The following is a 16,014-nucleotide window of genomic DNA, read 5'->3' as shown; positions in this document are numbered from 1 at the left end:
TGATCATATTTCATCCCTTGGGAGAAACAGAGAAATGCGTAAATTTAATGTATCTTTTTTATTTCAGTACAGTCTTAAGCATTTAATTTATATATTTACAAAGTTTAAATTATAAGTAGATTTAAATTAACTTAAAAAGGAACGTTGAAATAGCCTCTCGGGCCTCAATTAGCGTAGATGCAAACCAAAATTAACAGTAAGGAACCAAGTCTCATCAAGATCGGACCTAAGGAATAAAGTTTGAAGTTTATTCATACATAGGGCTCAATGTTACAGATGGAGTGAAATGTCTATTTTCACATTCAGAATTTTTTTGGTTGACGGTGAATTTTTGACCGGGGAAAATTTACGGCTCAAAACTGCTCTCAACTCTTTTCTATCCAAAATTAATATGACTTGGTTTCTCTCTGTTTAACTCAGTTGGTATGAAAGTATAGTATAATGATACAGATCGATGAACAGTGAAAACAACTTCACATAATTTGAGTTCGTTAAAGAAAATGGCTTGTGAATTTTTCTGAGTTGTACATGTACAAAAATACCAGAGCTACGTAAAAAGTCAAAGGTAGCTGCAAGTGCAGTGTGCACTTAGTATTAAGCCAGGGGTATGTGCCAAAACGTTTTCAGTATAATAGAGAAACATTTTCCCGTAAAATACAACAGTTATGATGGCCCAGTAATCCTCTACAAGCTAGGGATGTTGATACTCCCACTAGTAGTCCAAAAAGTTTTTCGCGGTTTTCTCCAAATTACAGATCGAATACAGCTTGGCTTCCAAAAGGCTTGGATAATATTTTTAATTTGCAAACCTGACGATGCTGTAGGACTCTGAATTAGTTCACTCAGAATCAAATACCGACTAAAATTTTCTTAAATAACAATTTGTTGCACTGATCTAGGTGACACGACTTATTGATAACACGGTTAGAGGTCTCAATCTACCGCATAACACTTTCATTCATGGATGACCCGGGTTCAATTCCTGGGTCAACATCGAGGATTATAGGTCTTCTTTTCATACATAGAGGCAGCGGGCCAGCTACGGCTAAGTGCGCTCAAGAAGGACTTGTGTGTAGTATCAGTGACAAGAAGTTTTAGAATAGTTTTACTTTGATTTACAGATGAACTGCCACTGTTACTTCCCTCTCTTCAAATAATTACCTCCTAAGCAAAACAGCCCCTCTTCACCCTTATCTTAGTCTGCAGTTTTAAATTCCCTGCTCGCTGCCCTCGGAAGTTAGACACCTTTTTTTGTCACCAGAAGAGTGGTAACATTTTGATTCTCTTAAAGTTACCAGTTGAAGGCCAATAGGAACCCTCATGAAGACCGATGAGAGCCTCTCTGAAAACCTCCAAAGACTTGAAGAGCCGGTAGATTTTTGTGATTTCCTTTATTAATGCTTCGTTTCTGCACAACAGAGGAATCTAAGTTTTCCTATTTCTGAGAGAAAAAATAGCAACATCATTAATCATTTACGAAGAACTGCGCCACAAAATTGATGAACCCAGTGAGAGGGATTATCGAATGAACCACGACCGTCTGCCAAGTTAACCTATCCTCCTTAATCTCTGAGGCTATGTACAACAAACAGGGGAGCGTAAAGACGCAGATGAAGCCACCCAAGGCACCAGTAAATCTAGAAAAGAAATCAATTTTGAGTCAGAAATAAGCGATAAAAGGGTCGATTCACTATAGACCAAGAGAGAAATGGAACATGCATGTTGATTTAAATGGGTTGCATTCAGGCGCCTACATGCAACTAATACAGCTCATCGGCTATCCTGGTTGCGTGTGCAAAATAATGAAGGCGCCCTTGCTTCTCAATCGACGTAAGTAATGACGTTACATTGTAATAAGTTTTTAAGCAACGTTGTAGCAAAGGAAATAATCTAGTCATACTGAGTTAATAACTAAAGAGGGGATTTAAAGTTGTCTTTCTTCAAAAGACTCCGCTTGAAATATATGCTAAAAAATCATGGATCTTTTCAATAGGCTACGATGTTTTGGGGAAAAGGTCTTACATTTGCCGTCGAGCTTAAACTTATGTATAGCTCAAAGCTTGTTAATATTTTTTTTAAAAAAAGACTTCGTTCCTTCTGCAATAATCAATCTAGAAGGCCTCTCCCACCTTCAGATGTTGTAATGATGTGCATATAGCCTCACGGGTTGATCGCATACGAATCTTAATTTTCGTCGAAAACTTGTTTCACTTTTTTTCCCCTACGTAACAAATTTTACAATCTCCCTCGTTCTTTTTGTAAAAAGAATGTCCAACATAAAATATACTAATGTAAATTATGATCTTAGTAAATAAATTCTGTCCGTCCACTGTACAGTATGAGAATGTTAGGTTGAGTATTCAGTAATATTACCTCAAAAGAGCACCAATTTTCGGGAAGAAAACGGCAAATGAAACACATATTCCAACGATGGTGATATTCAGCAGGATAACATGGAATAAACTAGGGTAATGGTTCAGCTGCATTGCTGCGAATATCTGTATTCGAAGCATGTACATTATGAGAGGGAAAACCGTCAAAAGTTGGAAGAAAATGAATCCTCTTGCTATTACCGTCATCAAGTCCCGGTTTTGAAAATTGTTCAGCAAGTTCTGGAAAGAACATAATTTCACCATTAAGTTCGAAGTACTTACGAGTACTTATGAGATATGATGGCAAAATGTTACTTACTATTATTTATATGATAATTGATCGTAACATGAATCTCAAAATCCAACCTTAGCCCTTACTTAACAGAAATAAAACACACGTTCATAAAGCACATGGTATGATTACAATTTTATATGTCAAATTGTCTCTTGTTCTCTCATCTGCTCGATGAATATTGGATAAAAAAATTTAATTTATTCGTGTTAGGTTTTTTTGTTGGGTCTCATGGTTAAGTTTTTCTCAGGTTTCGTTCGCTTCGCTTTTGCTTTTTCTTTTGTTGTTGTATTATTTTTAATGAATCGGAATAATGAGGAAACAAAAACAACCCATTCACAGTTGAGATTTTTATCTCATTTTTTAAAATTGAGTCGAACTTGAGGTTCGATTATTATTAATGCCATAAATCATGTTATAATTCTGTCAATATTTTTTTAGTGGTCTTGTGCGAGTTTCGAGAGTTAAAACGGGTCAATAAACCTTGTACGTTCCCCTCATCGACCTTATCCTAAATTATTTATCATTTCGCTTCTTTCAAGATAATAAATGACGGAATCGTTCTTAACGCAAAAATTCTGAATACTCACGTCATCAATACAGCTTTTCGCCAACGGAAAGCAGAGATAAAATAATACTCCAACCAGGCAGTAAGTTAATCCAACGAGGCCATATGCGATAGACAAGTCTCGGTCCTGTAGAAAATAAATCAAATTAAGTCGGAGCCACAAGTAAAATCAGACAGCCATGAATCGATCATGAAATGCTAATCGGTCATAGAGCGATCCAATCGTTAAAATGAAAATACGAATTTATTACAAGGAATAAGGAGGTACTGTTCAATTCTACTTTTTCCAATATCATCGCTCTACCTAGCAGCCAGTGCGGTAGTAGAAAGTATCGAAATACTGCTTTACTCTCTGCATATATGCTGTCATCGTTTGCGTATCGATGGTGAAACTGCAGAAATCTTCCAGTTACATTTTATTTTCCACGTTGAGAATTGCTCAACGTCATTTTTCATAATGAGATTTTTTCGTGCCTCTGAAGATAAACAAAGGCGTTATACAGGGTGATCCAGGGTTAAATGGCCTGACTACAAGAGCGTGTTCTACGGGTCAAAATAAGACTTTTTTGCTGTATAATGTTTTTTTTTCCAAAAATTCCCCCAGTTGGAGCTACAACCCCTGCCCCCTGATATTTAGGATAGTAATCCTTTTTTCCTGAATTTTGGCAACGGTTGTGAACCAAATCTTATGAAAATTTGAATGAATATTTCCCTGTAATTTCGTACCCTGAATTCATGAACAATCTAGAAAAATCGAAATCGAAATTTCAATAGGGAGTTTGGGGGTGTTTTGGCTCCTGCAGTCTGGCCGTTTAACCCTGGATCACCCTGTAGTTTTACTAAAAAGCATGACGAAAATAAGAAGAACTGTCTATGTCCTCTTTTGTTACTATACAGTACTATGCATATTTACATTCTTCGTCTGATCCTTGTTATGCCTCATCAAAGTTATCACGATTGAATGAATGAAGAATGACAGAGGTAACATGCCAGACGTGGCCGCGAGGTTGCTGGATACCAGTGGAGAAAAATAAGGACTATCTTCGTGGTCGAAGTCAACATGGAGTCCCCAAAAGATCGACTTCACTAAAACGAAGAGCACGAGATACATGGCCGAAAGAGTGCCTGTAAACGAGAGAAAATATAGACTTTAAGCAGGTTCTTAAATGCAACTTAACGAACTTTGCCGTATAAACTATCAACTTGTCATTTTTTCATCCGATACAAAATTTAGGATAATTCAAATGAATGGAAGGCTCTTTCATTGAGAAATTATGATAGAAGAGAAAATCAAAAGTATTTTAAAAATCACACTAAATATCCCTAGATCCAGGGTTGCATACAGGAAGAATTGAAGGCTCCTCGCTCTCTCATCTTCTTTTATTTTCCTGACTAGTAGCAGCTGACACGTGTTACTTTGGTGCTCACCGTAAAGTACAAAGAAATAACATGGAATTTGAATTATTTGTACAAGATTTCGTCTATTTATTACCGAAAGAATTGAATTTGGTGAAGAACGTTACGCTCTTAAAATTTAAGAGTGGTCCCAGGATTAAAGCCAAAAATAAGGGCACTGTGTTGTTCAGCTGCCACAACTGATCGAACGTCGAACCAGGCACCCGTTGATATTCGACCACTGGCATTGTCACATTTCTAGGACATGCCTCCACTGAAAAAAATAGAAAAATATTCTTATGAGTTCTACTTATGTTATAGTACCTTATTACAAGGTTCTCACAAGTTATGGGGAAACTTACTCATGAGTTTTACTGATGTTATCTGAATTTACTCTTGTTGAGGCTACATGCACTTTTTACGAAAGAATTTGATCTATGTAATAACTTTTACTTTGAGACAAGAAATACAGTAGCTTTGCAGTAGGAATTAAAACCAGGTCTGCTATATCTTTAATACGAGAAATGGATCACAACAAAATCTGATCTAAAAGTGAGAAGTTTGTATAGACGCAAGACTCTAATTTGAGTTAATTTTGACTAAGTTTTGGCTTAGATAGTCGGAGTCAAATGTTTTTGATAGCAAGTAAATCAACTCACCTCCAGATAATGTAGAGTTCGGACTGACTATAATGCCATCCCCAAAATCTGAAAGAGATCAAATATTACATTGTTATTTGTATCGCACTGGAGTACCCCGGCAAAATATAAAGCTTCATGATGCGGAGTAAAATGTAGGAGAACATAATAGGAGCTCCAAATTACGAGTACATACAATCAACTTGCAGACTCAGAAAGATGCAAAATTCAAAATACAAAATACGCTCAAAAATGTTGTCGGGCTCGGGCTCACATTCCAAAAGAACTTATAGCATGAGTTATTTTTTATGGTTTTTCTGTAGGATCAAAGCTTCTCGAGTATGCGAGGAACACGAGACCGAGGGGCTACGTTAATACTCTGAAATGGGTCTTCAAAGGAAAAGCAGATACTCACGGTAAATGAACGTCACTGAATAATACAAGAAGTTGGACATCAGGACGTAATAAATAATATTAGCTCCAAGAAGGACGATTATTGACGACACCTTGGCAATGATCTCACCCGGCCGACCTAGCAAGACACGACATAATTCAGCCATTTCACCGACATGCTTGTCGCCTGGAACAAACAGAATTATAATCAGTAAGGGGATGAGAGCTAAGCTAAATCCTTTTAGAGTGTTGAATAATAGGTTCGAAGTTTCATTCCTCATCGAGGCTCAAAAAGCGAAAACAAGCTTCAAATCAAATTTTTGGTTACTAAATATTTCTCGCAAACATTTCATTTTTGGCAAGAAAATACATGTTTCCAGACAAAATCATAAAATCATTACATTCTTGACTCAGTTTTTTTTTTTTTTTTTTTTAAAAAAAAAATATCCTCTTTATCCCCTTGCTAAACGCTTGCCTAGTTTAGCTCTGCAAAATATTAAAATTCAATTTTGACGGATGATTTCTTGCAAAATTGGAAATATTATTGCGAATAATTGCGGTGCAAACCTTCACCTCCCCTTTGCCCTTGGCCTTGACTCGGTCGCTAAAAGTCTTATGTAAGGGAAAATGAATCTTGCAGCGGCCGGCGATAACGCTTAACTTGCGTATTACACTTTCTAGTTCTAGATCAAGCTCAACGAGAAGAGATAAAAGTAAAACTAGGTCAGACGCAAACTTTCAAAGACGGATATAGAATCTGTTACAAAAAATTAGTGGTAAAGGTAACTATTTAAGTAATGATCGCGAAAGTAATATGTTGTTGTTTCGTAATAGGAAAGTAAGTCATGTGCGACCAATTGCTTTTGGCTATCGTAGGGTGAGTAGTTACAATAGCTAAGCATTAAGATCAATGCACCACCGGCTAATCTTGTGGTAATTGATAAGTTTAAATCAGCAGTAAGGGTATTTCATGCGGTAGCAATCAAAACAATTGTTCGTCCGCTATCGCTTTTTCACAGTAGGCATCATGTTATCACCTACACCTACCTCTGCCCAAGTAGCACAGATTGCAATAAAAATCGATTACATATAGTTTGACCACTGCTCCTGTATCGCGTGTCGTGTATATTGCCTGTCTAATAATTGAAGGGGCTTATCTATTTAAAATTGACTCCAATAATCAAACTAATAAAGTAAGTTGAATCTTTGTATTGAAATAACCTGTGTTTCATTTGATAGTCTGATCGTTTAAAATTGACATTTATAAACCAAATGATTTAAAAAGAATTGCGATTCACGTACAAAAAATTCCATTTTATTTCAGTATTGGGTATGCAGCGACAGTTCATGGGAACACGCAGTCATTCCAAGGAATACGTTCAGGATTTTTAAGGGGCTTTTAGACCACCAAAATACTAAGTCTCCATTTAAATTTTTCAGTCCGTCTCTTAGCCGATGAGCTGCGTTAATACAGTAAAAGATCTTTTGACTGTAAATTAGTTTAGAATGTTTTTCCCCCACCGATAATACCAAGATAATGGAGATTCGGTCTGTGTTTTTCAATTACGGCTAGAAACAAGGTCTTAAAACCCCTTCAATCGACGAGGATACCATATCTCTCTCACCTTCCTGAGGAGGCACATTGTTCGGTCAACACTTTTCATTAGGATTATCCCGTCAGCCGTCACATACAGGTAACTTCCACGTCGTCCTGGTATCTTACTTACTTTGAATTTGACGACTATAATTTTTATTAACAACAAAACATTTCTGTTCGTAATCTATTTACTTATTAAAACCGCATAAACTTCATATTTTAGAGATGGTAAGATAGTAGGTAGTGTTATTGTGTCATCATGAATTTAAAGGTTCCAGGATTGGTACCTCTTTGGCCATGATTACTTACCGTACTTTTTTGCACTTGGATCATCTTTTGCGCGGTGTATAGACAGATCATACCCATCATGAAGAAAAGAAATACGCTCATGAGTATTCCAGCTCGGCCGACTCCCCATGGCATCGCCAGCAGGGATGTACCCATCATCGTGTTCCATATTGAAAAACTGGAATTACAGAAAAAAATAAACTGATTTAATTTATTGATTAATTATAGTGGGGTGAGCTAGAAAAACTGGTCAACATAATATATGTTAGGATTAGAGATATGTGTCGGAATTTTTCCAGGAATTTCCAGCTAAAATTTTTTTTCCTTGGAAAACTTTGATAAATACACATATTTACACTTACACTTTGAAGAGCCACCGGGAGTGTTCCCCTGGGAATTTCTCTGATAATTTCTGGGAATATTCCCATTGCCGTCCCCGATACTTTATTTTCTCGGGAAATTTTAATCCCTGTTCTGTATATACTGGAAATATTCATAGAGTACATAGAGTCATAATGTAAGTGGGAGAGCTGGCGCCACTTTTAAGCATTTTCCATGTCCCGAATTCCGAGACTCCTGTGTGACGCCGGGTCGCTTTTTCGATACATAATCGATTGTTTGCGATACACGGGTACCCGGCCATCCGATGACAACAACAACAACAACAACAAAGGAGATAGGAATTACCACGTATTCCACACCGCCATTTTGGATCGAAAATGTATCGAAAAAGTGACCCGAACTCGGCGCACACCGGGCTCGGAACTCGTCGAGCAGAACATGGCGCCAGCTCTCCCAATCATATTACGGCTCTATGTACTCTATGGAAATATTCAACGGACGTTCCTTTTGATTTAAATAAAACTATTTCTGATTGCATCACCAGACAAGTTGGTAGACTTGCAAAAACTCACTCGCCGAAGAGAATTTTTGATGATTATATATTTAAATTAAACTTCGAAAAGAATTAATTTGTTGTAGCTTACATTGTTACAATACTGCTTTGAGTTGCCACCTTATGCATGGATTGGCTGATCACAGGAGGCGAGAAGCACGTTGTCACCGGCTCGGATCGCCAAAACTAGAACATAATTTAAAACAAAAATAAAATTTAAATACATCGTAATCGTGTATATGTTTAAGAGAAAATTTTTGAATGTAGGATAGAAGTGTTTCCCGAGTAAAAAAAAATAGGAGTTCAATCGACACAAGAAGTCTGATGATTTGCAAGTTGCGTGGTGCGCGCATATTCTTCAAACTTCGCCTTCATTATGGGAGGTAGGCCAGAAAATATCCTCAGAGCCGTAATAGTTATCTCATTTAAGAAGAAGGCGCTGCATCGTGTTTTCATTGTTTGTCTGGTAGGAAATTAAATTAAACTTCGATCAGCTACCCCCAGTGTTGATAATGTGATTGATTTTTCTGTTGATTCACTTAGCGATTTTGCTTATTTCATAAATAAAAGTAGTGAACAATTTACTCATGATGCTTAAATATGTTTTTGACGAAGCAACACCTCCGGCGTCCGAGCGTGCACGTAGAAAGCGCCACCAGGGCCGAAAGTAAGAGGAGAAACATATTTTTCTCACTGAAAGTGCGTTTTCACAAAATCCGGTCCTTATGTAACCACATGTGATTAAAATCCAGGTCTCTTTATCAAAACAATAATAATGCGTATCTTGAAAACACGGGATCACGAATTTGAATTTAATGACGAGATTTGGTCATCTGATTTCGTCATCAATGCCTATTAAAGGTGTCATGGATGGCTCATCAGATTTTTTTGATGGTTTACATAACGAGGTGAAATCTGATGTAGGTATTGATGGTCCAAGCTCCAAAATGAATGAAAGCCTAAAAGTGAAACCATAACGGTGTTAGCCAATAACTTGTTCCAAATATATTAGGATGAGTTATGTGTGTATGTTACAAACTCTGTTAAGTTTAAAATAAAATCATGTATTCTCAAGCATGTGTAATGAATACAAGAAAGCATTTCTGATATAGCGTTAAGATGGCATTGATATAAAGGTTGTAATATAAAATAAATAAATTCTCTGTCTGGTTTTGGCACTTGAAACCTACGCAGTACGCACATTGAGTATATTGAGTAAAATATGTAATCAAAATATTTACGTTATGCGGGTGAAAATAATATGTTTTGACTTAATAATGTAAGAAATTATGCACATTGCCTAAAGTAATAGTGAATACTATTCTTTCTTCAAGAATCGGAATCACTAAGTGATAAGTACATATGTGGAGAAAAAACGTCCTATGAATATTCGGACATTTCCAAATCTTCACTGCTTCACTGCTAAGAACCAAATTTTACAGATGCTTTGTCCTTTATTCTTTACTATGTTTTAAAAACTATATAAAAAATTTAGTATGATGAGTGTGAGAGCAAGTCAGGGTGGAGGAAACCCAATGAAAAGTAGATACCCTCCACTGATATATCGGCAATTGTGATAAACTTAGCTTTTGGGGATGGATTCACCATTCCTCATAAACAGCAAAAATAACTGTCCCTCATTATTGGGCGTTGAGCTTTGGATTTAGCAGTGCGTCCAACAGGTGTACCAATAACCATCTTGTTCAAAGGCTTTTCTCCGCGTACAAATTGGATTCTTCATGAGGGTTCGGGGGTGACCTCAAAGGGGGGGGGGGGGTTGAGAAAATGACGTGCATTAGGTAACACCTTACACACGTTTCAATTTCTACAAATTGTTTATGAAATCGTGAAAAATAGGAAACAGTCATTAAAATTAGCATTCAATTTCAAGCAGCGGAGAGGCTGTGAAAACTTAATTTCAAAATATTTCTTTAAAGGAAACAAACGGGGCATAAATAGTGCAAATAATCGGATTCTTCGTGCGCATGTACCTTTCTTAAGTGGAGAAAATAGAACTTATAAAAGGGCACTACAATGGTACACAGAATAAGCTTCCGAAGTGTAACAACGATACTATAAACATCACTCAATTATGTGGCGCCACGCGCGTCGTCAAATTCATTACCCAAATTTGCAACTAAGTAGCCAGTGAATGAAACATTGAAAACATCGACTTTTGGTGACGTAATGAGTAATGATTATCAAGGCGTTGTGAGGCTGGTCTATTTATAAAAGCTTCAATTGATAAACCGTTGTTCAGAGCGGACTTGAATCGCGTGGAAATAGGTCGTCCGAGCTCCGTTGCGCGCCTTTTGCACCAATAAGACCCTGGTCAAAAGCACCGAGTAATTGGCAGCTGTGGTGCATCCGACGAGATAGTTGCCGTGACCTAGGCACCTAGGGTCTCAAGTTGTCTCGAAGTCTTTGAGAGGTGTCTAGACTCGACGATCCCTAATTGTCATTGCTCCATCGAGGTTTATATGGACGTATTTCTATCAAACGGAACTACGTGCATTAAGACATGAGCCCTGAAACCCATAAGAATATGTGCATAACAGGGATCACGTCATAATGCACATAGTTCCGTTTGATAGAAACACGTCCATATGTAGCTACTCTATATTAATAAAAAGCCTGGTATTGCTGTACTACGCTGCCGCTAAGGAGGAACGCCGTATGAACCTTCAGGCGTTACCAAATTTCCTTTTATGAAACATTAATTTCCTGGTAAATTTATGAATATTTTTCTTCCGATTTTTCAGATCATTTTGCTCGCAGTTTCGCCTAGAATCCCTGAAAATTTCAAGAAAAAATATTCAAAACTTTTCTAAAAAATAAACATTTTATCGAATGAAATTTGGCAACTCTCGAATGTTCATACGGCGTTCTTCCTTAGCACGGCAGTATGGAGGAACGCCGTATGAGCCTTTGGACTTCACCTAACTTTTTTTGATAAAATGAAAACTTCCAGGGTAACAGCTTATGATCACGAATGGGTAGAAAATTAGAGGATTGTTTTAGAGGATGATGTGGTAGGTAATCACTTCGCTCCCATCATCAGCTACCCGAGTAGCATTTGTAAATAGCAAAATCGCTGACTAACAATTACGCCCTCTTCGCAACCCTCCCCCCCCCCCTAAAACTCACTGACTGATGCAATAATAATTACTATGAACAATATTTCAAATAATGATTAGGAAACTAACTCACCTCAGCGTATCTGGGCGCTGGTGTGTAGGAAAATGCTTTTCGGTTGAATACTGGAACATCGGGCTTCTTATGTTGTAAACTGATGGACCTGTGAAATGAAACATCATTTGTGAATTGAAACGTAACTCATACGGGAGAGATCCGTAGGTAAATAACAAAATTATTTTAATTCAAACTTTCAATCTGAGAAGTTTTAAAAAAACACAGTTCTTAGGAAACGCAATGAAGAATATTGGAGAGAGAACATTGATTAAGAATATCATTAAGAGCTTTGCTTTTTTCCGGTATACTTAATCTCTCTGCTACGTTCAAACTAAAAACTGAGCTTTTTGCTGAAAATCTCTCGCAAGATAATTGTTTCAAAGGAAAGGTATCTCTAGACAGGGCCGGATTAAGGGGGTGGCCACATGGACCGCGGCCCATGCCGGCAAATTTTGCAATTTTTTTAAATGTAGGTATAAAAAAAATCGGATTTAGAAAACAAAAATTACAAACGAGAAAAGGCTACAAAATCTCTCATTTCCTGAGAGTATAGTAATTTCTAATTTTGTCGTCTTTCAGTGATACAAGAGACAGCACCTTTAATTAGTTGAGTTAAGAGAGAAACCAAACACACAATTTGGCCTCGAACGGCGCGACTTAGGGAGAAATGATGACGAGGACTTGAGATGAAAAGGAGAAGCCCTCGGCGCGGCAATCGGCATGTAACACATATTAGCGCCTACAGGACTGCAAGAATACTTCACGTATTGCATCAAACACAGTGCGGTTATTGTGGTCAGCGTGAAACGGATAGCGCCTACAAGAATGCATGAATACTCCACGCATTGCGCCAAACACAGTGCGGTCAGCGTGAAACGCATAGCGCCTACAAGACTGGTGAATACTTCACGCATTGCGCCAAACACGGTGCGGTCGGCGCGGCGCGGCGGCGGAAGTTAAAATCATTAAACCTCTTGTGTTTGTTCTTTCATAATTTTTTCGTTCATTTCTTATGAATGGAAGGCCTTTTCCATTAGAGATAGGTTTACGAAACTTGACTTTCGCGCAAAGTTCCGTGACCTTTTACTAGTAGTGTTGACAGAGCTTTCCCAAAAAATGTGTTCAACACGAGTTAACGCGTCTTATGCACCCCTCCCCCGCTGGCACGTTCACTTGATGGTTTTTATTGATGTTTCAAAACGAATGAGAAGGGGGCGGCAAAATACAGGCGGCCCATGGGCGGCAAGTAGGAAAATCCGGCCCTGTCTCTAGAATATGCTTGCTTTTAGTCTTATAAAGCTTTTACTTCAATGTTATAATTTTCACGGTAGGTATTGCTAAAGATAAAATCATAGACATCTCGGAATGTTGACAATAACGCAGGAATGGGATTGATAATTACCTGAATGCGCCCAAACTGTTTGTTTCTTTCTTACTTTGTACATCTTGTTTGTTTGCTTCGTTGTCCCACTCGCTCTCGGAATCGTACCGAAACACGCCAGTGGTTGTTGGATCACTAAAATTCAAACAAAAAAAACTGTGATCCATTCCAAAAGGAGAAATAAAAATACTTTCTAATCCAAAAGAAGAAAATTAAAACTAAGCACCTCATCGTTTAAAACAGGTGTGAGTTGGTGCGCCGGGCACAGACAGCACAAGCTTTTCCCTGCTAAAAACGATCATTTTGGTAACATCAATCATTTGGGTGATCAATCAATTGATCATTTTTGGATCATGTTGTCGGCAAAAACATGGTATCAGCAAGGTATCAACTTGGTCCAAACATTGGTCCGTAAGGATATCTTGTTGGCATCAACATGGTGCTATTTTTCACTCACCAACGTATGGTCGTTTCTGGCAAAGTGTGTCAGATAACATGGTAATTCAAATAATTTTTATTACGTAGCTAGCCACGACTTAGTAATCTACTATGGAGTCTGATTGCAAACTGCAATAAAAGAACAACATAGAATTATAATTAAACTCACTATAAACTGGTACAGCTGTGGTCGGAGCTTAAAAGAGGTTGAGATTCACTGTCAGAGTCCAAAGACTTTCGTCGTGGCCTGTTCTGCGAAATTGAAAAAGAACACAAAATTAGTTTACTTACGAAAAAAAGAGAAAAATATCGGAATGCATCATTTCCCGGATGAAAAAACGTAACTCCATTCCGTAGTTGCGAAATTGACTCAAACAATTCATTTCCACAATATTTTTTACAAAAATATGACCGTGCAATTCCTACCCAACATTTCGCTGATTTTGGCGAAATGTGAGGAAAAAAATTTAAAACATTTTCAGTTAGAGATGCCAAATAATTTCCTGGTAAACATACAACTAGTTAGCGGAAATTTTGCGACAGTTGAATGTAGCTTTTCAATGAAATCATACTCTCTGTTAATCAATCAAACAATCAATTGTTTACGTACATTTATCAAATACCAAACCAATAAAACAACCAATCGACGTGAATTAGTTCTCTAACCCAGAAAACTTCATCGTGGTAGAATGCCTTGTGTGGGTACTAGAGTAACGTTGTTCACGCTGGACAGTAGAGGTGAGAAATTGTTTTCATACCATGAATTTAAAAAAAAAAATCGACTTTGCCTTCAAATAAGCAACTTACACAAAGCCGCGTCCATGTGTTTTAAAGGTTTGTGCCCTCAACTTTAATTTTCCACGAAGCTTTTTTAAAAGATAACGATTTCCTCACTCAGAATACTTTGTAGTATACTTCCCACAATGAAAGAGAAGTGAAAACTTCCATAAAGCGGCGCAAGACGCTTTATCATGTCAGACCTTGTTAGCTCCCAGTAGCAACTTCTCAATTTTTTGTCAATACCACCATGTAGCCCTCTCTCCGATCAAAAAGAAGAAAGAGGTAAAAATATACTCTACAATATAAAATAAATAAATTTTCTCACTGTGAATTGTCATGGATGTACACCAAAGCGCTTTCTGTATTGTCACAACTGTCCAATCAGCTTTTGCCGCCTTTTTGTGGCATTTAGCAAATGCACCGAACTACAAGAACTCTTACCTACGCTCTTTTAGAATCATTTTTTGCATTTACAGTTATTGTAGACCCCTATATACCCTAAAAAATACTTTTATCGAAAGCACGCACATTATTTGTTGTACATTTGCGAATGAACATTGGTCGCTCATGTTTCAGCTCAAACTAGGAACATAATGAAGCTACGTCAAAGGACAATTAACTGCAGTCCTTTTCGGCCATTGGAGAGTGAAAAGGGTAAAATACGTTTTTGCAAAATTGAGATTTATTGATCATGAACGAAAATTGTCTTAGGGTAACTTTTGTAATCAAAAACTCAATTTTCAGCACCAACACACCAATGTAAATATTTGATGATTCACAGAACCCATATAAATTTTAACATTTTAAACTCCGTACCCTCAAATTCATAAAAATGTATTCGCATCCTGTCCTGCACTAAAACTTAAACAGACTGTTGAACATCTTGAGTGGAATACGTTTCACTCTGAAGTCTACACTACTTTCAAAAAAAGACTCGACGAATAAGGATTGAACCCTATAAATCTTAAAATCAGAGTCCACTCAGCCTCAGCCATAGGTGAGGACTCCGTTCACCCAAGAAGTAAAGATTCCAGTAAACTGCAATAACACGGTCAAATTATTACTAATGCATCAGAGTGTAATACATGTTGCCTATCCACCGATTGAAGGGGTGCCTCTTATTTAAGTTGATTGCAATGAAATTAAAATAAGATTTTCTTTTCTTTTTCATCGCAAATTGCCTATCCCTCTGATATAAGGGGCCCATTTCCTCCATCGCTTAAGAACGGCATTTCGTCACCTTCCAGGCAAAGTATCACAAGCGCCATGCGACGTTTAAAAGTTTCCACCGCTATTTTATTTTTTTACAGAGAAATAGTTGGTTGTAGTTGTCCGAAAATTTCACTGAATTTTTTTAGTGCTGCCCATAAAATTCAGTGAAATTTTCGAACAGATTCAACCAATAATTTCTATGTAATGTCTATGTAAAAAAATATAATTTCTATGTAATTTCTATGTAAAAAAATAAAATGGCGGCGAAAATTTTTAAACGTCGCATGGCGCTTGTGATACTTTGCCTGGAAGGTGACGATTTATTGGCCAATTGATACAAAAATATTGCGACTTCATAGAAGAAAATTGCACTTTTATTTCAAAATTTCCATTGCTTTATGCTGTCAGGGCAGCACTCATATTAACTCCATTTTTTTGAGAAAAACATAGGCCCCGGAGTGAAATGCACTCCTGATTTCACACCAACATTTTAACCAGCGCTTTTCACGAGTTTAATAACCGTTACCTACATCGATTGTTTTTACCATATCGAGAAAAACTAAAAGAGATATG

General features: G+C 37.3%; 2 protein-coding genes across 4 annotated transcripts in view; one reads left to right on the top strand and one right to left on the bottom strand.

Moving 5' to 3' along the window:
• Nucleotides 1-43: 43 nt before the first annotated feature.
• LOC109040722 (sodium-coupled neutral amino acid transporter 9 homolog) overlaps nt 44-16,014 on the bottom strand; it is a 20,362-nt gene continuing 4,391 nt past the window's right edge. Inside the window, exons 2-13 of the mRNA XM_072300723.1 lie at nt 13,619-13,701; nt 13,033-13,146; nt 11,649-11,736; nt 8,530-8,624; nt 7,565-7,721; nt 5,681-5,837; nt 5,287-5,334; nt 4,725-4,901; nt 4,146-4,357; nt 3,255-3,359; nt 2,374-2,612; nt 44-1,637 (exon numbers count right to left, since the gene is read on the bottom strand). Of these exons, the coding sequence (XP_072156824.1) occupies nt 1,466-1,637; nt 2,374-2,612; nt 3,255-3,359; nt 4,146-4,357; nt 4,725-4,901; nt 5,287-5,334; nt 5,681-5,837; nt 7,565-7,721; nt 8,530-8,624; nt 11,649-11,736; nt 13,033-13,146; nt 13,619-13,701 (1,647 nt within the window). The 3' untranslated portion in view covers nt 44-1,465. The remainder of the gene's footprint in view (nt 1,638-2,373; nt 2,613-3,254; nt 3,360-4,145; nt 4,358-4,724; nt 4,902-5,286; nt 5,335-5,680; nt 5,838-7,564; nt 7,722-8,529; nt 8,625-11,648; nt 11,737-13,032; nt 13,147-13,618; nt 13,702-16,014) is intronic.
• The window catches only part of LOC109040721 (4'-phosphopantetheine phosphatase), a 21,572-nt gene continuing 19,681 nt past the window's right edge, over nt 14,124-16,014 (top strand). The window contains exons 1-2 of one of the 3 annotated variants that reach the window (XM_019056729.2): nt 14,124-14,187; nt 14,806-14,883. In XM_019056729.2, the coding sequence (XP_018912274.2) occupies nt 14,139-14,187; nt 14,806-14,883 (127 nt within the window). In that variant the 5' untranslated portion in view covers nt 14,124-14,138. Of the gene's footprint in view, nt 14,284-14,805; nt 14,884-16,014 lie in introns of all 3 variants that reach the window. The other 2 variants (XM_019056731.2, XM_072300720.1) reach the window with 2 other exon arrangements.

The sequence above is a fragment of the Bemisia tabaci genome, chromosome 5, assembly GCF_918797505.1.
Source record: "Bemisia tabaci chromosome 5, PGI_BMITA_v3".
Classification (NCBI taxonomy): domain Eukaryota; kingdom Metazoa; phylum Arthropoda; class Insecta; order Hemiptera; family Aleyrodidae; genus Bemisia; species Bemisia tabaci.
The sequence above is the reverse complement of the archived record's forward strand: the minus strand, read 5'-3'. Positions and strand labels throughout refer to the sequence as shown.